General features: G+C 40.0%; 1 protein-coding gene across 1 annotated transcript; it reads right to left on the bottom strand.

Annotated features, from left to right (window-relative positions):
* Positions 1-2,383: 2,383 nt before the first annotated feature.
* Positions 2,384-27,545, bottom strand: inpp1 (inositol polyphosphate-1-phosphatase). Its single transcript, XM_078534764.1, has 6 exons — positions 27,270-27,545; positions 15,681-15,911; positions 14,643-14,703; positions 12,490-12,690; positions 5,438-5,609; positions 2,384-5,029 (listed from the first exon to the last, which is right to left on the bottom strand). The coding sequence occupies exons 2-6, from the start codon at positions 15,882-15,884 to the stop codon at positions 4,534-4,536; spliced, it is 1,134 nt and encodes a 377-aa protein (XP_078390890.1). The 5' UTR covers positions 15,885-15,911; positions 27,270-27,545; the 3' UTR covers positions 2,384-4,533.

Here is a 27,545-nt window from a genome sequence, read left to right as displayed (position 1 = left end):
TTCCTGGTCTGGTTCTTTACTTAGTAATTTCTTCACTCGTGTCAGTTTTTCATAATTCTACATTCTGCCGTAGGTAAAAATATTTACTGTGCTTGAGTTAAGGTTGCACTTGCATGCAAAATCAAAGCTTCCAGTTTGTTTGTTGATCTTTTTAACCCAATTCATGTTCCCCATTGAAAATAAATAACTGGACTATTCAAAAAGTAAGTAAATGCAGACAAGTGTGTACATCAACTGCTCAGTATCTTGAATCAGGATTCTTATCATAAATGCAAGCTACTTTTGAGAGCAGGAATTGGCAAAATATTTGACAGGATTATGGAATTGCCTAATACTGAAAATTGTTCAATTAAAAATTGGCACTGTAAATATGTATGAGATTTGATGTAAACGGAAGTATTTTAAAGCAGGCATAGGCTTTGAACTGCGAGTTACTGCATCAACACAATCTTTGGAAACCAAAAAGCGACCAGTAAAAGAAACAAAAAATAACCATAAAATGTACGTATATTGATAATTTAGACAACCCATACTTCCACAACTCGCTGGGCTGGGAGGTGCGAGGTGGGAGCCAACCATATCTGTCGGAAGAGAGCAAAGAAAAATTTTATCTTGAAAAAAGTGTAATGTTTATGGAGTGGTTTTGGAGTAAGCCTGGAATTGGGTGATCATGTGCATCCTTTTGGTAATGAGAAATACTGCAAGGAGGAAAGAAAACCAGCCTAATATGAGGTAGGGAAGAAGATGCTGTTGAAGCTTTTCGCCTTGCATTCATCAGGACAGATTTGCAAGAATACCAGTTGTAAAGGGAACAACAATTTATGCTGCATGAGAAGAAAGTGCTGATTGGTTGGCAAGTGGACTCTGGTAGAGGCATTGCCGTGGAGAATGCTTCAGTGGACAGTTAACTGCCAAGCTTTTGTTTAAACTCAAACCAGGCAAGTCAACTCTGGTCAAGGCATTGCCATGGGGAATGAACGAGGGAATGGCTGTCCCACAAGCTTTTTAGTTGAAAAAGGTGCAATGTGTGGACATGCTCCTTCTGTCTGCCATGGACAGAGCCCTGTATGTGAATATATGTAGCTTCTAGCACACGTAGGTGAGCCACACTGGGAGCCCAACTAAATTGGTTGTCAGTGTAATTCTTAACACAATCAGGAGTGTTTTGCAAGTGCTGTCCAAAAGTGGAATCACATCTAATGTTGGACACTTCTGAGTTTTGTAAGCACAGGTTGGTTGGGTACAGGCAGTACTTTGCCTGTTGCGAAAGCTGAATTCTGCAATTGGACAGCCCTTACTAAAAAATCCTGATTGTGCTAAGAATTACACTGACAACCAATATAGAATTATCAGTTGGGCTCCCAGTGTGGCTCACTGTTGACTGACTCTTGGTGCAGTGTGGTGCTACATATAGCAGCAAACCTCCAGTATCTCTGAGTGGCAGTTCTTCATGTGTGAGTTTAGGCAGTGAATTTTAGCTGGCTATTCAATATTTTTTTAAAAAAAAATCTCAACGTGGGTGACATTGGCATGGTCGGCATTTATTATTTTATCTCGTGGCCCTGAGAAGGTGGTGGTAGGCCTTCTGCTTGAACCCTTATATGGTAGTGTTGCTTCCACAATGGTGCAAGATAGGGAATTATAGGATGTTGATCCAGTAATTATTTTAAAACAGGAACTTACTACTTGCGCCATGAAACACGCTGCAGTTTCAAACTAGCCTGACTTGCGTGCTGGCCGGCATAATCTTGAATCTAGAACTTCTCTGAAGTTCACCCGATTTGCTCTCCCAGAAAACTTTTGTTCGAGTAAATGTGCTCCTTGCAGAAATACAATTTAAATCCTATTGAAATTGGAAGAGATGCAATCTAGTTCCAAGATGTTGCATCCCTTTATCAATATTAAACATCTCGCTAGTCTTTGACAAAGGCATATAATGTGCGTGATACAATTTAACATTTGTGGCCATTTATCCTAATCACAATAGACTTCATACGCTTTCCCCAACAAATCACAGCTTATGAAGGCTATTGCAGCCAGCATGTCTGGGCTCCTGAGTTCATGGCTTTTCCTTAGAGGAAATGCCCTGTGAGCCCTAGGTTTATTAACCCTCACATATTGTTTCAAACAATAAAAAAGCACTAACAATGTTCTTTTTTTTTGGTCACGGCAGTATGCAATTTTCAGATAGATGTGTGCTTTAAAAAGTTAAATGGGGGAAGAGAGAGAAGTGTTTGACATAAAAGTAGAAATTGAATTCCTTAGAGGTAGCTTTAGCCGTGATATTTGGAAGTGCTGCCCGAATTCCATTACAACATATAGAAAATGCCAAGGCCGCCTGCTTTGTTCTTAGAATACCCAGATAGAGTAAGAGTAGCAAAACTCGTGATTCTGTCAATTTATTGCAACAAAACCAACACATGGTTTTGCACATAGAGCACATATTGCTCAGTTTAATGGCTTTTTCAATGCTTCGTGTATGAAACATTCCCATCCCAGTTTCATTATTTTTAGGGGTGGTTCATTCCAGAGTGTCGCTCTTATTCTTCTCTTGCATGTAGTTATTGGAGTTGATGAAAAAAGATTTGGTACCATTGATTTTATAACTATATGATGGATTAGAATTCATTCCAAATCATTATGAACTATTCAGATAAGTAATGTGCTGACTTTCAATTCCCAAATTTCCTTAACCATGTTTTAGGGAAGCTCACAGCAAGCCTCATTTGAAAATAAAATCTAGGGATTTACAGTATTACTGAATTACAAAACATTTTTTGCCCTTTTGAGATCAAATTATTACAAAAGCCCATCCTAAAATCAATTTTGCCTGCTTTCAAAGACTTGAAATATTACCAAAAACAATATTTGGTCCCACAAAAGATTTCCATAGTCACAATGAGCACTGATGTCGTAATGTGACAGTATGGAACACCATACAGCAAACTATGTTTAACTTAAGGCAAGACTTGCATGTTCATTGAAAATATCAGTTCAGAATCTTAGAAAATTCACAACCCAATTGTGTTTCTGAAAATCCAGCTAAAGAATGGGAGTGGCAAAAATCCCAAAGTCTGGGTACTCCAGTAGTCCACCTGTCACATCAACCTATTTCCACCTATCTTTTTTTGTCTGTTTTAATACTACAGTGGTCATGACTGTTCCTTTCTCTCTTATTAAGTTGCACATATATGTTCTACACACATGTCCAGTTCCCCATATCCTCACTGTTGAAATGAAGACTTGCTACATTCATTTTTTTTCTCTTTCCCAGGGCCTCCAACACTATGGAACTTATCTTCTGCCTTCCCTCTCTTCAAGGCCTATAAAACGGAAACTTAAACTTGGTGTCTGCTAATTTATTTCCCTTTCTCTACTTCCAACCTTGGTGTCTTGAACTATAGACTTGAGTCTTCATCTCGGTTTCTCAATTTAAATTACTTATAGCATACTTTTTTAAAAATTCTAAAAATAAAAAACAGTGGTAATGAAAAGAGTAGTTATTGGCAACTATTGTACATCTAATCTTTAATTTCATGAAAGATGGCAGTACAACAGTTAAATCTGTTTTGATAAATTAGCTAATATAGTTCATAAGTCAGTTTGACAGCAATCAGTCCTTGCAACTGTTTTGGTTGTATTTATAGGCTCCATTTCAGCGTTTGCCATAGTTATTGTGTGAAAACATCTTGCAGATATTTCATTTTCACCACTGATTGACACTGACTCAAAGGAACAAAGATTAAATTGTTGAATTAATATACCCCATCCCATAAAATAAAGCAGAGACACTGCAGTTGGCCTTGCTGTCCATGCATTAGGAGAAATTAGCTGGGGTCCAACTCCTGATCACTATTTAGTGTTTCCGTACTCGGTGTGTGTGTGTCTGTATCTACTTGTGGTACACATACATGAAGCATAGTACATTTTATAAACATTTTATAGGCTCTACTATGATCTCGTGGTCAAACTGCCAACAGTCACATGAAAAATGACCACGAGCCTTCGGGATAGGCAGGGAACAAGATTGGAAACCAAAATATGTGTGTGAATTCATGGCATATGCATACAGATGTAGCATTGTTGGTATATGGGCAACCCATTAACTATTTTGCCCAAGTATAACTGCATTGACAGACCTACAGGTAAGAGACCAAAAGGAGCATTTTTTGATTTGTTGGAATGAGTAGAGCCAGCAGTGGCCAGATTTTCACTCTACTCGAAAACTTCTCATTGTTCTGTTGGTGATTTAAAAAATGAAATCATATACAAATAATTTTATTTAAAAATAGCAATAGACTGATGAGTTATTGTACAATAATTTATTTCTCATGTCCACAAGTTTAAGATGATGGAGCAAGGAAACAGTGTACACCTGATTTACTGTATATTGTTAGTATTCTAAAATAATTTGGTATATCAAATCTAATTACCTTTTCAAAAATGGGGTAGGGACAGTACAATGAGTTTTTTTAAAAAAAAGGCACTTGAGACAAATTCTCTTTTAGTTGTAGTGTGAAGTGAAATGCCACCTTAAGTGCCCACAGTTAAACTGAGTGCATTAATAATGGCCTCTAAGTGCTCTCTAGACCTGTAAGCTATAAGGCCACCTGTGTTGGCCCACTTCTCTGTTTCTTTTGCCCCTTCATCAGGTTTCTTGTACTGGAGCTCGGGAAAGCCACTAGGCCCTCCATCTTTTGGCTCAGTCAGAGCTTTGGTGAGGTTCACAATCCCTCCTCCCAAAGATTTTAAAATGGCATGAGGGGCACAAGTATCCCATTTAAATGTAGTGTCTTCTGTGAAGACGTAGGCATCTACTAAACCAAGGATAGTGCACAAGCCCTTGTATCCTGCCCCACAAGCATAGTACATTCGTTCACCACAGAGAGGAGCTAATGCCTTCTTGATGCTTTCCTTCTCACTTGAGCTCATGACAATTGAGAGTTGGTTGCGTACAGGTATCTGCTTTGATACGGAGTGGATATTGATGTCCTTGTAGGAAATACCCCAGTAATATTTCCCCTGCCACCTGCAGAAAACAAACATGCATTAGAGTAATAATTTTATACGTTATCATAACTAATAAGAACCACTTTAAGTGATGACCTCATCTCCCACTCCCTGGGATCTTGCTTCCATTAAGTAGCCCTGGAATTGCTTTGAATGTCAGCTAATTGTGATCTGGAGATGAAGTGAAGCAGACTGATGGCCTTCTACAACATGAAAAAAAATTAGCTGATAGTTTTCCAATTGTAATAGATCAAGCACAAAAGAAAGGGACAAGTGTGTTTAGTTATTGGTTTTGATATGTTTCTCTCAACACCTATTTGTACAGGGTGTAGAATTTAGATTAGGCTCTCGCTAATCAAAATACTATTCCATTGGCCATCTGCCATAGCTGCCACCTTTTGGAAGCAAATATTGAAAAACAATGTACCTTAAATTGAGGTCCACTTCATTAAATGGTATGTTAATAACTCCCATGATTGGCTGTCCCGAGTTTCTGTCAAAGACTCCGATAAGAACAGCAGCGGATTTCAGACCATATGTATGGATACCATCTTTGAATTTCTCTTCAAGTTGTCCCTTGATATACTGATTAGTTGAATCTGTAAACAGAAACATGGCAGTTTAAAAAAAAAATGAATGTATGCATTATAAAAATCCTTCAGACACCGAGAATAATTAACTAAACTTAAATGATAATGCATTTTCAGTCATTCCAAATTCATTCAGTTCTTTGAAATATAGAGTCCCAGTAAATCTCACCCAGTTGCGCTTTTCTTCTTCCTTTTATTTTCTTCCATTAAAACCCCAATTAGGAGATTGGAGTTCCCATAGCACTCCCAAGATAAATTTTACTTAACCTTCCTCCAGAGGGAGTATTTTCTAGTTACAAGAACTCTCTCTCTCTCTCCCTCTAGCAGTTCCCCAGTCCTTCAAAGCAAGAACGCTTGCCATGGAGCCTTTAATGTGGGAAGGCTGTTGCGCTGCAGCTACCACACGGTTCTGGCTGATCAGGAAACTATCCCACTTTTACCGTCCACCATAAGTATATCAAAAGGATTTACAGTTTGACAGTAAACATGCTTTACCATGCCACAAATGCACCTTCCATGGCCATCAAGTCCTGGGGGATGGGATTCTAACCCAGAGCTTCTAACTCAGGGACGCTTAAGGTAATTGGCAAAAGAAGCAATGGCAACATGAGGAAAACCTTTTTCAGGCAGCAAGTGTGGTTAGCATCTGGAATGCACTGCCTGAGTGTGGTGGAGGCAGGTTCAACTGAGGCTTGCAAAAGGGAACTGGATCATTATCTGAAGCGGAAACATTTGCAGGAGTACAAAGAAAAGGCAGGGGAGTGGCGCTAGGTGAATTGCTCCTTCAGGGAGCCAGCACAGACATGATGGGCCAAATGGCCCTGTGCTGCAACCTTTGACTCTACAATAGGCCACCTTAGTCCACCAATCATGGGAGATAAGAATGAATGAAAGGGAGAGTCTCTTTGCACTGACTGGGTGCCTCCAAGACAAATCAACTTGATTTATCTCATGCAACTTTTACCCCATCTTCATTATGGGCCTTGGGTCTTCCTCTAGATTTCTGTTATCAAACATAAGCGCTGCATTGACTGTGTTCATGTAGATTCCACAAAACTGAAGACTCAGCCTTTTGAAATGGTGAATGCTGTTACAATTATAAGGTCCACAATGTTATTATATTTTGGGACTGTCTAAATTTGGGGTAAAAGAGGGTCACGTGACCTGTTCTGCAGTCTGCCTGACAGTAGGCCTGGGATGGTTTGACTGTTAGAGATCAAAGGAAGATTCGTTGTTTTACTCAGAGGAAGGTGCTAGGTATTTATGCTTGAAGACAATGACCGCAGTCTAAGTACGCCATGAGTAGACCCTGCGTCTCCCAAAGTCCCAGAAAGGTGTTATAGGTATTGAGTTATAAACAGTAGTGCTGTAAACTATCCATTTACTTCTAAGAAGAAAGAAAGTTGGATCAAACATAACTAATCAGCATTTCTACTTGGATATAAAGCTAATGGGTTTCCTGTTGCCATGGGGAAAGAGAGTTGAGGCATCTGTTTTCAGGTTACATGTTTCCCTATAAACCCATGAATATCACAGAGGGCAGTTTTGTCTTTTGTGGTATTCAGCCATCTGAGAGATAGAGAACACAAGATAGAAGTAGCCAGGCCTGCACCTTAAGCAGAGAAGATGCTGACTCTCATAATCCTGTGTTTAAACATGGAAAAGACAATTCTGATGTTTGTTTGGCTGAGACTTCCTTTTCTGACCTGGACCTTAAAGAATCTACAGGCATGAAAGAGAATCCAAGGACTGAATTTTAAAAAGTCCACATCCTTATGATAAAATGAAGTCTGATTTTGAAGAACCAAAGGAAATACTGAATCCAGAGGGTAAAAAGCATTGACAGAATTTTGTGAGTCTACAATTTACATTTGGTATTCAGTTGCCAGAAGGACTATCAAATAATCAGCAATATTGTTCTTGACAAAGTTTTCAAGATTGAATCAGTTGCGCCACCTTTTAACCAAGGACATGAAAACAAAATTGACTTTAATTGTCATGAGAAAGGAGCTACTAGCACTGAAACCACTTCTACCATTTGAGGAAGGAATTTAAGAATCAATGTAAAAAAAAAAGACTTTAAAACTTAGCTGTTACGCGTATTGATTTAGGTTAAAAATTGTGATGCTGCCAAGATGGACTGTTTAATGGACAATGTGACAGAATGTGAGGAGGAGAATGTCACTTGTACTGTATATAAGTTAATCATAAGTTATTATATTTTGGATAATATCTATGAAAACATCATTATGGTGATAACTTTTCATTTTCTTAAGTGGAGGTGTTACAATCGCAAGGTTTATAATGTAAGAAAATTATTTTTTTCAAAATTACTGAGATACTGTGAAGCAGACTTGTGCGGGCTGTGTGTATTTGACTAATTTAATTAAACTGAAGACAGTCGGACTGCAAGGTTTAAATTATCAAAGGGTTTGGTGTAAAGCAGGCATTTTTGAAGTAGAGACGAGTGGACAAAGATGAGACACCAGTAGATACAGCATGAATAGTAATTTGCATTAGGAGATAAATGAGGAGTAAAGTTTTAGCTATTGAATTTCAACGAGAGAAAAAAGGAAGTTTTACAATTGGCAGATCATAAATAACTTTGCTTTATTAAGTTTATTTTTCCCGTAAGTGGTGGCCATAAAGACAACATGAAAGATTTTTAGATTCTGGGAAAGGTAAATTTCAAACAACAGTTAAGAGCAATGAGTTTAAAGATGAAAGGGGAAAAATGTACTTCAGGAAAGATTGAAAGCTGTACGTCTATGTGATTTTGAAGAGTATACTTTGTGAGCACAGTCTTGTAAAGGAAGCAGATTCTAGCCACCCCAGAGAAGTGTCTGGTTGTTCCAGAAAGCAAGGTTTTATTACAAGCCTTGGATTTCCATTGTCGTGCGAGAGGGAGAGAGATGCTTGTGAAATACCTCCCTTATTGCAATAGTGGGTGCCTTGTGGTAATATTACTGGATATTTACTCAGGAAACTGGCATAATATATAAGGAAGGAAGGGAAACAAGTAGTAGTTTCATGGAACATATAGAGATTAAAGAGGAGGAGGTGCTTGCTGCCTTACAGTGAATAAAGGTAGATAAATCCCTCGGGCCTGACATGATATTCCCTCGGACCTTGAGGGAGACTAGAGTAGAAATTACAGGGGCCCTGGCAGAAATATTTAAAATGTCCTTAGCCACGGGTGAGGTGTCGGAGGATTGGAGGGTAGCTCATGTTGTTCCGTTGTTTAAAAAAGGCTCCAAAAGTAAACCAGGTAATTACAGGCCAGTGAGCCTGACGTCAGTAGTAGGTAAATTATTGGAAGGTGTTCTGAGAGATCGGATATATAATTATTTGGACAGCCAAGGGCTGATTAAGGATAGTCAGCATGGCTTTGTGCGTGGTAGGTCGTGTTTAACGAACCTCGTAGAGTTTTTCGAGGAGGTTATGAAGAAAGTAGATGAAGGAAAGGCTGTGGATGTTGCCTACATGAACTTTAGTAAGGCCTTTGACAAGGTCCCACATGGGAGGTTAGTTCAGAAGGTTCAGACACTTGGTATCCATGGAGAAGTTGTAAACTGGATTCGAAATTGGCTGTGTGGGAGAAGACAGAGAGTGGTAGTGGATGATTGCTTCTCAGACTGGAGGTCTGTGACTAGTGGTGTGCCTCAGGGATCTGTACTGGGACCATTGTTGTTTGTTGTCTATATCAATGATTTGGATGATAATGTGGTGAATTGGTTCAGCAAGTTTGCTGATGACACTAAGATTGGAGGCGTTGTGGACAGCGAGGAAGGCTTTCAAAGCTTGCAGAGAGATCTGGACCAACTGGAAAAATGGGCCAGGAAATGGCAGATGGAATTTAATGCGGAAAAGTGTGAAGTGTTACATTTTGGAAGGTCAAACCAAGGTAGGACATACACAGTAAATGGTAGGGCACTGAGGAGTGCGGAGGAACAAAGGAATCTGGGAGTTCAGATACATAATTCCCTGAAAGTGGCGTCACAGGTAGACAAGGTTGTAAAGAAAGCTTTTGGCATACTGGCCTTCATAAATCAAAATATTGAGTATAGGAGTTGGGATGTTATGGTGAGGTTGTATAAGACATTGGTGAGGCCAACTTTGGAGTATTGTGTGCAGTTCTGGTTGCCTAACAACAGGAAGGATATCAGTAAGATTGAGAGAGTGCAGAGAAGATTTACTAGGATGTTGCCGGGTCTTAAGGAGTTGAGTTACAGGGAAAGATTAAACAGGTTAGGACTTTATTCCTTGGAGCGTAGAAGAATGAGGGGAGATTTGCTAGAAGTTTACAAAATTGTGAGGGGTATAGACAGAGTAAATGCGAGTAGGCTCTTTCCACTTAGATTAGGAGAAATAAACACGAGAGGACATGGCTTTAGGGTGAAGGGAAAATTTTAGGGGGAACTTCTTCACTCAGAGTGGTGAGAGTGTGGAACGAGCTACCATCTGACGTGGTAAATGCGGGCTCACTCTTAAGTTTTAAGAATAAATTAGATAGATACATGGATGGGAGAGGTCTGGAGGGTTATGGACTAGGTGCAGGTCAATGGGACTAGCGGAATAATATTTCGGCACAGACTAGAAGGGCCGAATGGCCTGTTTTCTGGGCTGTAGTGTTCTATAGTTCTATGGATGTTTTATAGATTAAGAATCTATAAGGACTGTTGGCTGGAAAAGGGTGTTTATTTGTGAGTCTAGCTAAGTAGAAATCTTTTGGGAAATGTTATAAGACTAAATTTAACTGTGTCACTGTAATCTTGTGTTTGTTCCCTTTTCTTTTGTTAATAAATGTTTTAATTTAATATTTAAAACCTCAAAGTGGTAGTAGAATCTTTACTTCTGATTTCAGTACACATACCTTCTTGTAATAAAAATACAAATTGCAAATCATTGTGATAACTTGGCCAAGTTTCCCTTTGGAATTTGGTCAGCCTGGCAATCAGCATCTGCCATATCATAAATAATAAGATTATATTTTTGGACTATGTCTTTAAGTTTGGGGTAAATGAAGAGGGTCATGTGACCTGTTCTGCAATCTGCCTGTAAGCCTGGGTAGTTTGATTGTTAGAGATCAAAAGCAGGTTCTGATTGTTTTACTTAGAGGAAGGTGCAAGGTATTTACGCTTGGAGCCAATAACTGCAGTTTGAGTATACCGTGAATGTCCTAAAGTCCCAGAAAAGTGTTAGAAGGATTGAGTTGTAAACAGTTCTGCTGCTAAGCATTCATTTACTTCTAGGATGAAAGGAAGTTGGGATCAAGGATAACTGATGAGCATTTCTACTTAGATAAAAAGCCATGGGGAAAAGAGTAGAGGAACTGGTTTTGAGATCAAATTACAGGCTTCCCTATAAACCCATAAATATCACAGAGGAAAGTTTTATCTTGTGTGATCTGCAGCTATTTGCAAGGTAGCGAGCATGAGATAGAAATAACCAGGCCTGCACCTTAAGTAGAGAAAATGCTGACTCTATCAGTCACCATACAGAATGTGGGTGGGAGCTTGCACTCAGCTTGAAGACTGAGTTCGAGAGGATTTAAAGGAGGCTGGAAGATTCACATAGCTTAAAGCTGTAGGAAGAATCTACAGTGTAACCCTCCCATTGAAAGGCAGATCTTGGATTAGAAGTTACCCCACTGGGTAAGCAAAAAAAGAAGCAAGCCATCAGGAGCTGAGAATAATTCTAGACTGGTTCCTGGAGGATGAATTGTCCACTTAAGGGACTGTGTAACGTATAAGCACAGCAAGAGATGTTCGGTCGAGCTATAATTTAAATGGTGTCAAGAAGATAATAATGTCTATAATGTTATTGGAAATTATTTCAAAATAGAGTTCTATTGGTGTGTGTGTCTATCTGTCTTAATTGGATTAAAGGCAGCTGGTCTAGAGGCTTTGATGTATAGAAGAGAAGTAGGTTTGAAATGGTAATTAAGTAAACATAGGGACGTTACAAGGTGAAGTGTAAAGGGGACAGTTTGCATTTTTAAATAAACCATTCAAAAGAATGGGTGAAATATTACACCAGCCAGAAAAAGCCAAACATTGTGTTTATTTTTTCCAAAGCTTACTAATAAAAATGGTGCTATGAAAGTGGTCTTATTAGGAGAGATAAAGCTCAAAAGATCTAGTGATACAATGAGAATTTGCAGTCAAAGAGGAAAATATGTATAAAGGAAGAAAAGGCTGTTGGTAAAGGAGAGGGATTCTAAGATCTAAAGCCTCCATACTGTAACCCTCAAGCCACTGTCTACAAGGACCCAGAGCTGAAAGAACCTCATTTTGAATGCGACTGTCCACAGTGTGCTTTGCCAGGGGTCTGTTTAAATCTGTGTTTTACTGTTGCCTTAACAGAGGTGTAACTGAGTCAGTAAATTAGGGGATTTTTTTTTTTTTAGAAGTTATCATAGTAATTTGTAGACATATGTATGTGCTTACAATCTTTTAATTAATAAATGTTAATTTAGTTTTATAAAAACCTCTTGAGACTCGGTGGTCTTATTACTATTGAATTTAAAGCCTGCATCTCAAAACATACAAATTGCAAAAATTGGTTATGACAGTTCTTTCAAGTTTCCCTCTAGGATTTAAACAACTCAGCCTTTACCATCGGCTGTGTCATAATAATGGGGAATCTCTTTTTTGTAGTTTAAAGTATAAGTTGCCTACAGAAATAAAATAGTGTTTAGTCAATAGTGTCTTTTAGTCATTTGTTATAGTAAAAGTGTTAAAACATGAAATCTTGACACTATTTCAGCTGTTAACTGGAAGTTTGAATGTCTCTTTAAAAGTTCAGTCTCTACAGAGATCTTAACAATACACAAGGCTAACTACAGGATGGGGAGTTGTTTTTCCTTCTTGCTGAAGGCTTCACTTACCAATAGGATCAACCCATATCCCTATGGTGTCAATAGGGATGTTTATTGTTAGTTTTTGCAAGTCTGGACCATCAATGCGAACATCTTCGTGAATGCACTTGGCCAAAAGGCCAGCAGCTTTCAGATTCCCATCTAGCACTTTACTCAGCAATTCTGCTGTCCCTTGCTCCGTTTTGCAGACTTTCACAGTAATGGTTTCACCTGTAATGAGAATAAGGGAATAGGTATGATTTCTGCTGGATTGTAGTTCAACAGACTTGTCCAAAGAATTCAAGTGGTGATGTCAATTCAAAAAGATCAGGATAGTCCAGGTGTGCCAGTATTCTAGTATTTAACTGTGTTTTGTAGGTGGCAATGGCCAAAAAGGGCATACACAAGTTCCATTCCTAAACAAGCATGGTATAATTAAAACATACTGGTTTGTACCCCTGTATTGATAGTGTTGCATTGGCAGAAACGTCATGAAGGATGAGTCAATAAATCATTTAAGGTTAACCCTGCCCAAATTGTTCCATGTTTCAGCAATCTGGCTAACAACTTCATAGTAAATCAGTGACTCCCAACTGCATGAATTTGATACTTGTGGGAAATGTCTTTAATCCTATTTGGCAAAACTGGGCAATTCATTATTACAGGGCAATTAAATACAGCTAATTACAGTCTTAAAATTTATGAACTAACAAGTTCAGGCAATTCTTGACATCTGGTGTGTACACAAATCTTACGAGATACTGTTTGGCAACATCTGATTAAGGGTTTCTTATTATAATATCAACTGATCCAAAATATGAGTGAGACTTGTTTCAGAATTTGTTGGTAGATGCCAGTTTTGCAGATTAGATACAAAATAATTCACTCCCTGCAGTCATATCATATTGCCCAGCAAATTAGTCGTTAAAAGGAAAAGCACAACAGATTTGTTGCAACATGACTGAGTAAATGGCAACATGACTCAGCAAGCCTCCAAATTACAGCAAAGTAAACTGCCATTGAAGTTACCAACTGCAGTTTAAACATTTATAGCCCAGAAATTATATTGTACAAATTAATAAAGCATTTATATTCTAATAGCACACCATGTGATTTTTCTTTAAAGTTTTAACAGTGGTACTCAATTACACTATGCTGACATCCATTTTAACTGTTAAAGTTGTCAGAGTGACAGTTAATTTTCTAACTGCATGGAGTTCTTGTGTATCCTGCAAAACTATAGTTGAAAGGTCACTCGTGCTTTCCAGATTGGCTATAGTGAGTAAATGCATTGCTTGGTGTGGTACAGAGCCAGAGAGATTAGCAAGATTTCAGATGCAGTTTGTGGTTTAGGCCAAGTTGTCAGGTGTTATGTGGGGCAGGGGGTGGTGCTACCCAATGTCTTCTTCACAGGGTGGGATTGGAAATCAGCCAAGATTACATACGATCGCATGATTGACGGTCCAACGAATCTGTCCCAGTTATGACCCAGCTAAACATTGTGATCCCCAGTGTCTCCTCCCTGGCAGGAGTTATATAATCTTCTGATTATAGGCAAAATCAAAGATTAAAAACCTTCAGTTCAGGGGAACAAAATCTGGAAAATTCCTCTAAGGTGATTTAATGAGTTTAGGAGATCACAGTAACTACGAGATTCTGGTTGTTGCCCTATGACTGCTGTTGGAAAATGTTTTTAAAGTTCCTGTGATCCCAATGTGGGCTCATGCATGAAAAGTGGCTATTTGTGGGAGGCCCTGGGCCACTTGTTGCCATCCCTGGAGCTATACCCCATCAAGAAATAAATAAATTCTTTCCTTTTCTTCTTAAGGTACTGACTTAAGGGAGAAAGTTTACAAATGACCTGACAAGCAATGTACACATCTGAGTGAGAAAAGAATTACTTTTTAAGTAAAAAAAATGATTAATATCAACACCCCTTCATTTTATTCTATCAATTTCTGTGAATTTTGTAAAGTTTTCATCAAAATAAAAGGAATTTGATAGGAGTATCAGCATAAAGTAGTTACTGAAACAGAGCATAAGGAAGCCAAATTAATGTCAGTGAATACAATCACTCACTTAAAACTGATTCAGCATCAACTGTGTCTTATTTCAGCTCCCTCACTTTGAAAACTTGACTGCGCTCTACATGATTGTGGAATAACTAAGTATCTGTAACATACCCAAACCATTTTCAAACTTATTGGATTCCTCTCCAGCGATGTGCGGTGCAAGTTCTGGAAACTGATTTGACAGACAGATAATGACTTTAAAATATCTGGAAGTTACGAAGATAATTTAAACATACAATCAATAAAATATAAAAGATAGCCAAACAATTAGCAGCCAGAAAAAAATAACATTTTAAAAACAAAATAATTTAATAAGTATGTGTGGGACATCAACCCATCTTCTCTCCAGGCCAGCTCCAAATTGAACCATTGAGGGAAAAATGAAAACTGAGTTCTCCCAGTTCTATTCCCTCCAATTAAAATTAGACTCTCACCAATTCATTGCAAGGATTATCAATATATTATTCAGTTTTTCTTGGAATTTAAAGGTTAGATTATTGTTTTTTAAAAATAAATTGGTTAAAAAGGACTCTACTGTTATTTACAGTGAGGCCCAATAGCTGGTGCAGCCCAAAAAATTCTCAGCAACCATTTGTCATGTCAGATATGCTGCTGGGGACAGTATAATACATCGCAATTCCCTGATCAAGTGAGATATTATTCCAACAGTTAAAATAAATTTATGAATGCCTCATAACATTTTTACTTAAAATTATAATGTGTGATTGTTAAGACCTTTAAAATAAGACCTTATTTTGAAAGGATCTTTACACAGCAAATGACAGCACCACAAACAGAACAACTTGTTCTGAAGGGTTTGCGATAATGACACAGACCCTTTCCCTTCCATCTTTCCCCCATTCCATTTTTATTTAAGCTCTTGGGGCAACTTGCTCATTGAGTTGAGACACCAAAACATGGGCAGCTGACCCTCGACAGAGGATGTGGAATATTCTTCAAATGCCAGCCACCTGAACTACTAAATGAGTGAACCATTGCTAAATGAGTGAAGCTTTGGACAATGAGCTCATGTGACTTTGGGACTGCATTGAGATTACTGATTATAGAAAGGGGATCTCTTATTTGAAACCAGGCAAATGGTTCGAGTGCAGTGTTTCACCCAGCCTGCCCTTCTGGTACAATCAGTACCTTTTCTGCAATGTCATTCTTAATCACTTCTTGAATGATGACATCTGCCAGAGTCTTGAAGTCTTGTACAAATTTCTTATTTTTATCTGGTCCTTTCTTCTCTTCGATCAGAAGCTGGAACAGTGCCTCCTCTCGTTTACAAGCTCGAGCAATATTTGCTGATTTCTCAGAAGCACAAATCAAGGCGGTTAGGATACTGGCCATTGCTACGATGTGGTAATCTTTTAAGCACTGCTTAGAAAAAACAAAACAAATGTTAAGGCAGGTGATGCTGACTACTTAGGTTCCTATTATCTAAAAAGAGCCACATGCTATAATTCTAACGAAACTAAGGCTTTCTAAACTAAAGGAAATAAACAGGATACTACAGCTGTGTAGACACCCAATTCCTATTTTAGGAGTCCTGGCAAAATTAGGGAAAGAATTTTTCCATATCTCTTAAAATATGAAGTTTGATAGCCAGAACCCACCTGCGCCAACAGCTAAAATTTCATTACACATAAAACAACCTAACTCAAACTGCCAGATTCAAAGGTTATCCTAATGTTTCATCATTTGCTCCTTTCTGACAGATGTTCCACGCACAATTGGCAGTACTGAGCAGCCTTGCCTTTATCATTGGTTGGAAGTGTAAAAGCAGGCCAATTCTCAGCATTCAGAGGACCATTTGTCAGTTGTAAAACTCAAGAGTTAACCAATAGAGGATTTGTTTTCTGAGTTTCTTGAAAAGCACATTATTTCTGAAAGAGCTTCTGTGGATTCCTCACATGTGAAAGCCTTTGGTCAATGAAAACGGAGAAAACTGGAGACAGCAAAGGACTTGCAGGTCACCATGCAAATCTCCCCTCCTCTAACCAGGCTGTTGATATTTTAATTCAGTACCAGATTGTCCTGCCTCAGACAGTATGTGCGCACAATATGTAGAAGAAAAAAATCATACATGAGGTTTGCTCCCAGCCTGTCACTGATGAGTTGATTTAAAGGAAGACGTGTACTTATAAAGCAACTTATCACGTCTCTCAGAAACATCTCAAAGCACTTCAGATACAGTGCCTGACTTTGAATTGAGGTGACTGCTATGTAGGAACAAGTAACATTATGATCACACCAGCAGCAATGAGGTAAATTACTAATCCATTTGATTTTTTTAGGAATGTTGGCCAGGACACAGAACTCCCTGCTATGAAACATAAAATCAAAAGAAAAACACTGCCACCAGCCCCCACGAACCCCACCCCATCCCGAGTAAATGTACAGGTATCACCCCTTATGCAGCAATTTAAATGATTACAGTTCCCTTTAATGCAGTAAGATTTGCACTAAATGAATTACTGAGCTATTTAAACCTAACCACATAGCTTACCCCTTTCTAATTTAATAGAGCAATACCTTACTTGCCTTTAGGCCTTAGTATGGAACAGAATAAATATATCAGACTGCCTAATATCAATATCCTTCATTTTAACATTTTCAAGCCCCTCTCTGAAAATGTTGGCAATGCACAGCAGGTTAGTTAACAACTGAAAGACAAAGTTTGATGTCACTCTTCATGATATTGAAAATTGGTGAACTTGGTTAAGTGTTGTGATTTCAGTTCACTAACATGTGGTGTACTGCAGGCTCGGTGTGATTGGGTCCTACATAGAGAAATCGAAACAGGGATTATGAATATATAAAACTCAATTTTTTGCAGAACACAGCAAGATAGGGAATGGGACGTCAGTGAGAATTATGTGCTGCACACTCTGCAATGCTATTCCTCAAATAGCTACCATACCAGTAATGTGCCCTGACCAGAAACCACTACAGGTATTCCTGTACAGTCATAGGAAAAATGCCTCCACTGAAAGATTTTCCATCATGGTTTTTATATTTTCCCCTCAAATGTTACCATATGATTTTCCAAGTTAAAATAGTACAAGGATACAGAGTATTCCTTCTTCACCATAATGAAATTACTAACACAACTCAAAGTGGCATTTTTTAAAAAACAAGAAGATTTGATCTTGAGAAAACTTGCATTGCAGTTAAGCAAGTGCTTATTTGAGTGATAATGGGGGAGTCACATTCATTTAATCTGTAAAGCACCATTACACTAAACATCAATTATCCTGACTCATTCTAACCTATCCATCTTCTAGGCAGAATTGAACTCAGGTCTTGTGTTATACCTACATATTTTTGTAGTCAGGCATCTGCACATTGGAGTTTATCTGTTTTACTTCATTAGGGATTTCAGGTTAAATTACATTTAACAAACTGAGCCAGCTATAGGAATCCCTCGTGTGCTACATTTAACAGTATCATAGAACAAAGGAGGAGGCTATTTGACCCATCATGCCTGTGGCAACAAGAAAGGAAATTTAAATTGAGACTTTATATTTTGTTTCAGAATTGCAGGTTTTATTATCCCCATTCATCTTAATTGATCTATCTAACCAGACTCAATGTCTTTCATTTTAAAAACTTCATTCACAACACCTCTAACCTGCACTCACCTGCACTAAATAAGCCCAAATCCTGAAGCCTGGCCTGTCTACATAAATACTAAAGTTCAATGTTATCCAGGTCGCCCTCCTCTACACCCTCTCCAAAACCTCTGTATCCTTCACCATATTCAGGGACCAAACGTCTGTGAAACATTCTTTAGAAACCTTATTTCCTGGTAAAAGAGCAGCTGGATGTCCTTTTGGGCCAAGTGTAATATAAGAAATGTTCTCGGAGCCTCATCTTTCACCTAGGACTAGTTTTTGACAGTGGGTTGGGGTTAGTTGGTTTTATTTTAAACACAGGAACAGGTTGACAAATGGAATTATGATAGTATTGCTATAACAGAGACCTGGCTCAAAGGAGGGCAGGACTGGGCATTAAATATTCCTGGGTACAAGGTGTTTAGCAGAGACAGGAAAGGAAGAAAGGGGGGGGGGGGGGGGGGGGTGGCAGTATTGATCAAAGATGGCATAACAGTACTGGACAGAGAGGAGGTTCCAGAGGGGTGAAGGATAGAATCTCTCTGGCTAGAAGTAAGGAATGAAAAAAGGTGCAATAACACTGATCAGTGTAGTATATAGATGACCAACTAGTGGAAGGGATGTAGGGAAACAAATCTGCAAAGAAATTACAGAGGTGCAAGAATTATAGAGTAATTATAATGGGGGACTTCAATTATCCAAATATAGACTGGGAAAGGAATAATGCAAAGGGACAAGAGGGGCGAGAGTTCCTGGAATGTGTTCAAGATAATTTTCTGCAGCAGTATGTTTCTGGTCCAATGCGAGGGAAGGCGCTGTTGGACCTGGTTCTGGGAATGAGTTGGCCTAAGTGGATCAAATATCAGTGGGAGAGCATTGTATCATAAGGTTTAGGTTGGCCATGGAAAAGGACAAGGAACAATTCAGAACAGGGATAATCTGAGTCAAGTGAGTTGGAATCAAATGTTAGCAGAAAAGACGGTGGCTGAACAACAATATTGAAGAAACAATATTGCATGCAATGTTAAGGTATATTCCCTTGAAGGAGAAAGGTAGGACAGATAAATCTAGAACACCCTGGATGACGAGAGAGATAGAGATGAAGATGAAAAGGAAGAAATGCACGTTCAACAGATGTCAGGTAGAAAATACAATGGAGAATCAGGCTGAATACAGAAGGACCAGAGGAAGCAAAAAAAGCTAATAAGAAAAGCAAGGAGAGCGCATGAAAAGAGACCGGCAGCTAACATTAAAGGGAACCCCAAAGTCTCCTACAAGCATACAAATAAAAGGGTGGTAAAGGAGTAGGGCTGATTAGGGACAGAAAAGGGGACTCGGAAACAGGAGAAATAGCAGAAGTATTAAACGAGAACTTTGCATCTGTCTTTACAAAGAAAGAAGATGCTACCCAGGCCGAGGTGAGAGAGGAGATAACTGGTACAGTAGAAGAATTTACAATTGACAAGGAGGTGGTGTGAGAAAGGCTATCTTTACTTAAAATAGATAAGGTACCAGAACCAGATGCGATGCATCCAAGGGTACTGAGGGAAGTGAGAGTGGAAATTGCACAGGTACTTGTGATAATCTTCCAGTCTCCCTTAGACAGAGGACTGGAGAATTGCGAATGTTACACCCTTGTTCAAAAAGGGGTGCAAGAATAAAGCCGGCAATGACAGATCAGTCAGTTTGACTTCAGTGGTAGGGAAACTTCTGGAAACTATAGTTCAAGACAAAAATCAATAGTCACTTAAACAAGTGCAGGATAATTAAGGAAAACCAGCATGGATTCATTAAGGGAAAATCATGTTTAACTAACTTGGGAGTTTTTTTTTGAGGAGGTAATAGAGAAGGTTGATAAGGGCAATTCTGTTGATGTGTTGTATATGGATTTTCAAAAGGCATTTGATACAGTGCCACACAATAGACTTGTGAGCAAAATTCTAGCTCATGGAATAAAAGGGAAAGTAGGCACTTGGATAAGAAATTGGCTGAGTGACAGGAAACAGAGTAATGATAAATGGTTGTTTTTCAGATTGGAGGAAGGTTTGTAGTGGAGTTCCCCAGGGGTCAGTCTTGGGAACCTTGCTCTTCTTGATATATGTTAATGACCTAGACTGTGGTATTCAGGGCATGATTTCAAAATTTGCAGATAATATAAAGATTGAAAACGTCAACTGTGATGAGGATAGTCTTGAACTTCAAAAGGATATAGGCATGTTGGTGGATTGGGCAGACAAGTGACAGATGAAGTTCAATGCAGAGAAGTGTAAGGTTATTCATTTTGGCAGGAAGAATGTGAAGAGTCAGTATAAAATAAAGGGAGAAACTCTAAAGGAGGTGCAGGAACAGAGGGACCTCAGTGTATATGTACATGAGTCATTGAAGTTGGCAGGGCATGTTGAGAGAGCAGTTAATAAAGCATGTAGTATCTTAGGCTTTATTGATAGGGGCATTGAATACAAGAGTAGGAGGTCATGTTGAATTTGTATATGACACTAGTTAAGGCTCATCTGGAGTACTGCGTCCAGTTCTGGGTGCCACACTTGAGGAACGATGTGAAGGCATTGGAGAGAGTACAAAGGAGATTCAGAAGAATGATTCCAGGGATAAACAACTGTAACTATGAGGATAGACTGGAGAGGTTCAGATTGTTTTCCTCGGAGAAAAGGCGGCTGAGATAGAGGTATTCAAGATCCTGAGGGGCATGGACAGGGTAAATAGTGAGAGAGAGCATCAAGAACTAGAGGGCACAGATTCAAAATAATTGGCAAAGATTGATACTGATGTGAGGAAAAATGTTTCACCCAGAGGGTGGTTGGAGTCTGGAACAAACTTCCTGAGAGAGTGGTGGAGGCAGGTTTGATCAAGTTTTTCAGAAGGGAATTGGATTGCTGTCTGAAAAGAATGAATGTGCAAGGTTACGGGGATGAGGCAGGGTAGTGGGATTAGGTAGAATGCTCTTTCAGAGAGCCAGTGCAGACTCAATGGGCCAAATGGCCTCCTTCTGCACTATAAAGATTCTGTGAAGACTCTAGTGTTACTGACTTGCTTTCAGATATAAAAATTGCTATCCCCAAAACTGGACTGTGTTCAAACACTAGGCAATCACCTGAATATATAAACTTCTTACTAATTCAATCAGACCCAAACTAAATGAAACCCAATAAACATTGTTCTGAGTGGAATTTTATTAAATCTTGGATCACCAGGATGCCACTGATGGGCACTACAGCCAACACAAGCAGTTGACTGTGAAGGGCCTTTGTGCAATTCCAAGATGCAGTCTTGGCCTACTCCTGCTCCTAATTCATATGTTCATGTGTCTTGGGGGAAAAAAAAACAAACAGAGGAGTTATGATGGAATGCAAGAGGAAAAGCTTCACAATAACATTTATTTCAATACATGCATTGTGGTTCTCCAAACAACATGTTAAAGTACATAAAAATCTCAACGTAAAAATATTACAGCCCAACTATTCCACTGTATTCTAGAGCACGGTTCTCAAGCAGACAGATCTAATGAATCTGAACATTAAATTATCTGAACATTAACAGAAGACAACATGTCAGTTTGGTACCACTTCTCTCCTATGTCTGAAATAGGGGTTCAAGCTGCCACAAAACAAGGGCACATAATTTGGACTGACACTTCAGCAGAGCGCTGCTTCATCAGAGGTATTGCTTTCCAATGAGATATTAAACCAAGGTCCCATCTCCCTGTTCAACTAGACTTTAAAGATTCTCCAGCAATATTTGAAGAGAGAGCTTGCCCAACACCCTGGCCATTGTTCCAGCTTCACCCAACACCTCCCAAAAAACAGATTAACTGATCATCTATTTAATTGATATTTATGGAATGTTGCTGCTGCAGAATTGGCTACTGAATTTCCGTGCACAATTAGCCATGCACTCCAAAACAACCCATTGTGTAATATGCATCAAGATTACTCAAACGTGATGGGAAACTGTATAAAACCAAGTATTATTCAGGAAGCTCTCTGTTCACTTATCAGTTTGCGTTCAGTCACTTCTCTATTGATTGTCTTTTAATTAGGATTATGTGAGCCAGCTCCTTGCATTTTTGCTGTTGTTAAATTAATTTCCTGGTGGTCAGCAAAAAGCTTGTAGACCCAGGAAAAACTGCATTAATAACATAAGCAGGCTGCAAGCCGACCAAGAATGGGAACTGAACATCCAGGGGTATTCAATATTTAGGAAGGGCAAACAAATAGGGAAAGGAGGTGGGGTAGCACCGTTGGTAAAGGAGGAAGTCAATGCAATGGTGAGGAAGAGTATTGGCTCAGAAGATCATGATGTGGAATCAGGGTGGAGATAAGAAACACCAAGGGGCAGAAAACGTTGGTGGGGGTTGTCTATAGGCCCCCAAACAGTAACTGAGATGTAAGAGAAGGCATTAAGCAGGAAATTAGAGATGCATGCAATAAGGGTATAACTGTAATCATGGATGACTTTAATCTACATATAGATTGGACAAACCAAACTAACAGTAATACTGTGGAGGAAGATCTCCTGGAGTGTGCACATGATGGTTTTTTTAGACCAATACGTTGAGGAACCAACTAGAGAGCAGGATATCCTAGACTGGGTATTGTGCAATGAGAAAGGATTAATTAACAATCTTGTTGTGCGGGGTCCCTTGGGGAAGAGCGACCATAAAACGATAGAATTGTTCATTAGGATGAAGAGTGAAGAAGTTGAATCCGAAATTAGGGTCCTGAATCTAAATAAAGGAAACTACAAGGGTATGAGGCGCGAGTTGGCAATGATGGATTGGGGAACCTTATTAAAAGGGTTGACAGTGGATAGGCAATGGCTAATATTTAAAGGAACATACGCATGAATTACAACAATTATTCATTCCTGCCTGGCACAAAAATTAAACAGGAAAGGTGGCTCAATCATGGATTACAAAAGAAATTAGGGATAGTATTAGATCCAAAGAGGAGACATATAAAATTGCCAGAAAAAGCAGCAAGCCCGAGGATTGGGAACAGTTTAGAATTCAGCAAAAGTGGACAAAAAGATTGATCAAGAAGGGGAAAATAGAGTATGAGTGTAAACTTGTATGGAACATAAAAACTGACTGTAAAAGCTTCTATAAATATGTAAAGAGAAAAAGATTAGCAAAGACAAATGTCAGAAATGACTTACAGACAGAAATGGGGGAAATTATAATGGGGAACAAAGAAATGGCAGAAGAACTGAACACATATTTTGGCTCTGTCTTCACAAAAGAGGACACAAATAATTTCCCAGAAATGTTAGGGAACCAAGGGTCTAGTGAGAGGGAGGAATTAAAGAAAATCAGTATTAATTTAACAAAATGGTGCTAGAGAAATTAATGGGGTTAAAGGCTGAAAAATCCCCAGGCCTGATAATCTACCTCCCAGGGTACTAAAGGAAGTGGCCCTGGAAATATTGGATGCATTAGTGGTCATCTTCCAAAATTCTATAGACTCTGGAGCAGTTCCTACAGATTGGAGGGTGGCAAATGTAACCCCACTATTTAAAAAAAGGAGGGAGACATTACAGACCAATTAGCCTAACTTCAGTAGTGGGGAAAATGCTTGAGTATATTATAAAAGACGTGGTAACAAAACACTTGTAAAGCAGTAACGGGATTAGACAAAGTCAGCATAGGTTTATGAAAGGGAAATAATGCTTAACTAATCTACTGGAGTATTTTTTAGGATGTAACTAGTAGAATAAATAAGGGAGAACCAGTGGATGTGGTGTACTTGGATTTCAAGAAGGCTTTTGATAAGGTCCCATATAAGAGGCTAGTGGGCAAAATTGAAGCACATGGGATCGGGGGTAATATACTGGCATGGATTGAGAATTGGCTGACAGACCGGAAACAGAGAGTAGGAATAAATGGGTCTTTTCCTGGATGTCAGGTGACGACTAGTGGTGTACCGCAGGGATCAGTGCTTGGGGCCCCAGCTATTTACAATATACATAATGACTTGGATGAGGAAACCAAATGCAATATTTCCAAGTTTGCTGATGACACAACACTGGGTGGGGTTGAGAGGAGGATGCAAGGAGGCTTCAGAGCGATTTAGACAAGTTGTGTGTGTGGGCAAACACATGGCAGACGCAGTATAACGTGGATAAATGTGAAGTTATACGCTTCGGTGTGAAAAACAGAAAGGCAGAGTATTATTTAAATGGTGATATATTGGGAAATGTGGATGTACAAAGGGATCTGGGTGTTCCTTGTACACCAGTCAATGAAAGTAAACAGGCAGGTGCAGCAAGCAATTAGGAAGGCAAATGGTATGTTGGCCTTCATTGCAAGAGGATTTGAGTTCAGAAGTAGGGATGTCTTACTGCAGTTACACAGGGCCTTGGTGAGACCACACCTGGAGTACTGCCTGCAGTTTTGGTCTCCCTACCTAAGAAAGGATATACTTGCCATAGAGGGAGTGTAGCGAAGGTTCACTAGGCTGATACCGGGGATGACAGGACTGTCGTATGAGGAGGGATTGGTTCGACTGGGCCTGTATTCACTAGAGTTTAGAAGAATGAGAGGGGATCTGATTGAAACGTATAAAATTCTAATAGGGCTGGACAGACTAGATGCAGGGAGGATGTTTCCCCTGGTTGGGGAGTCTAGAACCAGGGGTCACAGTCTCAGGATATGCGGCAGGACATTTAGGACTGAGATGAGGAAATATTTCTTCACTCAGAGGGTGGTCAATCTGTGGAATTCTCTACCACTGAAGGCTGTGGAGACCGGGTCACTCAGTATATTCAAGAAAGAAATTGATAAATTTTTGGGTATTAGGGACATCAAGGAGTACGGAGAGAAAGCAGGAATAAGGCATTGAGATAGAGGATCAGCCATGATCATATTGAATGGCAGAGCAGGCTCGAAGGGCCGAATGGTCTACTCCTGCTCCTAGTTTCTATGTAAGCATGGAGCTGGCTCATGGTACTGGGTTCACAGAATCTAAATCTAATAGTGCTCCTTCTATGCATTAAAACTGTTTGAGACTGCCTAGGAACAAACATTCAGTACAGAGTCTTTCCTGACGTGATGCTGCAGGCAGTGGTCTGCATTCATAAATTCACATTTTTCTCTTGAACCCGTTAAGCCGTTCCAACAACACTGATGAGTTTACTTCTGTGTCCTTTCTGCTTGAGACATCATGTGATCCTGATCATTTTGACAGCCATGGAAAAGCTGCTCCACTATTTGAGCAAGCTTTCATTGGTCAATCACCTTATTTCTGATAAAAGTTGTGGGCCCCCTCCCACAACTCTTTCTCCAATACATCGATGATTGCTTCGGTGCTGCTTCATGCTCTCGTCTGGACCTGGAAAAATTTATTAATTTTGCTTCCAATTTCCACCCCTCCATCATTTTCACATGGTCCATCTCTGACACTTCCCTTCCCTTCCTCAACCTCTCTGTCTCAATTTCTGGTGATAGACTGTCCACCAATATTCATTACAAGCCTACCGACTCCCACAGCTACCTTGACTACAGCTCCTCACACCCCGCTTCCTGTAAGGACTCCATCCCATTCTCTCAGTTCCTTCGCCTCTGTCGCATCTGTTCTGATGAAGCTGCCTTCAAAAACAGTTCCTCTGACATGTCTTCCTTCTTCCTTAACCGAGGTTTTCCACCCACAGTGGTTGACAGGGCCCTCAATCGTGTCCTGCCCATCTCTCGCTCTCACACCTTCCTCTCCATCCCAGAACCATGATAGGGTCTCCCTTGTCCTCACTTATTACTCCATCATCCTCCGCCAAGAGTCATAGGGACTCGAAACGTTAACTGTATTCCTCTCTGCAGATGCTGTCAGACCTGCTGAGTTTTTGCAGCTATTTTTGTTTTTGTGACCTTGTTTCTGATAGAAGATTAGGATTAGTAGGTTTGCGGATGACACAAAGATTAGTCGAGTGGTTAACATTGAGGTTGAGTGTCTTGGGCTACAGGAAGATATAGATGGGATGGTCAAATGGGCAGATAAGTGGCAGATGGAACTTAACCCTGAAAAGGTGATACACTTCGGAAGGAGTAATTTGACAAGGAAGTATTCAATGAACGGCATGGCACTAGGAAGTTGTGAGGAACAAAGGGACCTTGGCGTGTGTGTCCATAGATCTCTGAAGGCAGAGGGGCAGTTGGGTGGTGAAAAAGGCATATGGGACACTTGCCTTTATCAATCGAGGCATAGATTACAAAAGTAGGGAGGTCATGTTGGAGTTGTATAGAACCTTGGTGAGGCCACAGCTGGAGTACTGTGTGCAGTTCTGGTCGCCACATTATAGGAAGGATGTGATTGCACTGGAGGGGGTGCAGAGGAGATTCACCAGGATGTTGCCTGGGATGAAACATTTAAGTTATGATGAGAGGTTGGATAGACTTGGGTTGTTTTCGTTGGAGCAGAGAAGATTGAGGGGCGACCTGATCGAGGTGTACAAGATTACGAGGGGCATGGACAGGGTGGATAGGGAGCAGCTATTCCCCTTAGTTGAAGGGTCAGTCATGAGGGGGCACAAGTTCAAGGTGAGGGGCAGGAGGTTTAGGGGGGGATGTGAGGAAAAACTATTTTTTACCCAGAGGGTGGTGACGGTCTGGAATGCGCTGCCTGGGAGGGTGGTGGAGGCGGGTTGCCTCACATCCTTTAAAAAGTACCTGGATGAGCACTTGGCACGTCATAACATTCAAGGCCATGGGCCAAGTGTTGGTAAATGGGATTAGGTAGGTAGGTCAGGTGTTTCTCACGTGTCGGTGCAGACTCGATGGGCTGAAGGGCCTCTTCTGCACCGTGATTCTGTGATTAGTGAAATGTGACAGAAATATTTATAATAAATGTGTAATTACTGGAACGTTTTAAAAAAAGATGCGGGTGTCACTAGCAAGACCAGCATTTATTGCTTATCTCTAGTTGCCCTGACTGACCTGCTGGACCACTTCAGTTAAGAGCTCAATGTCGAAGTGGGAATTGGGTCGGACATTGATCCAGGCCTCTGGATTATTTTATTGCTCCAGGAACATCACTATTACAAACTGCATTCCCTGCAGTCCGCCGATAGAAGCACAATACACGAGCTGAAAACAATACACGAGCTGAAAACTTACAGCAGTTGGCCGAGGGAGACAGGGGTTCCCCGGAGGCTGTCAATCCAGGATTTAAAGCCGTCCACCATAATCTTTGGCCCGGAATCGTTAGTCGCGGGTCTGCAGCCCGTTCCCCGTATAGCAGCTCCAGGTCTCGCTCCCACGCTCAGCCGCCAGAGAATGTGCGCTTGGAGCTTAAACTCCCCCACCCCCAAGCTTCAGATCCTCCAGTTGAGTGCGAAGGCGGCTCCTGGAGGTCCAGGCACTGCACTAGCGCAGCTCAGCCTTCCTCAACAA

Source organism: Cetorhinus maximus, chromosome X (assembly GCF_964194155.1).
Source record: "Cetorhinus maximus chromosome X, sCetMax3.hap1.1, whole genome shotgun sequence".
Taxonomy (NCBI): domain Eukaryota; kingdom Metazoa; phylum Chordata; class Chondrichthyes; order Lamniformes; family Cetorhinidae; genus Cetorhinus; species Cetorhinus maximus.
Note: the sequence above shows the minus strand (reverse complement) of the source record. Positions and strands in the feature narration are given on the sequence as shown.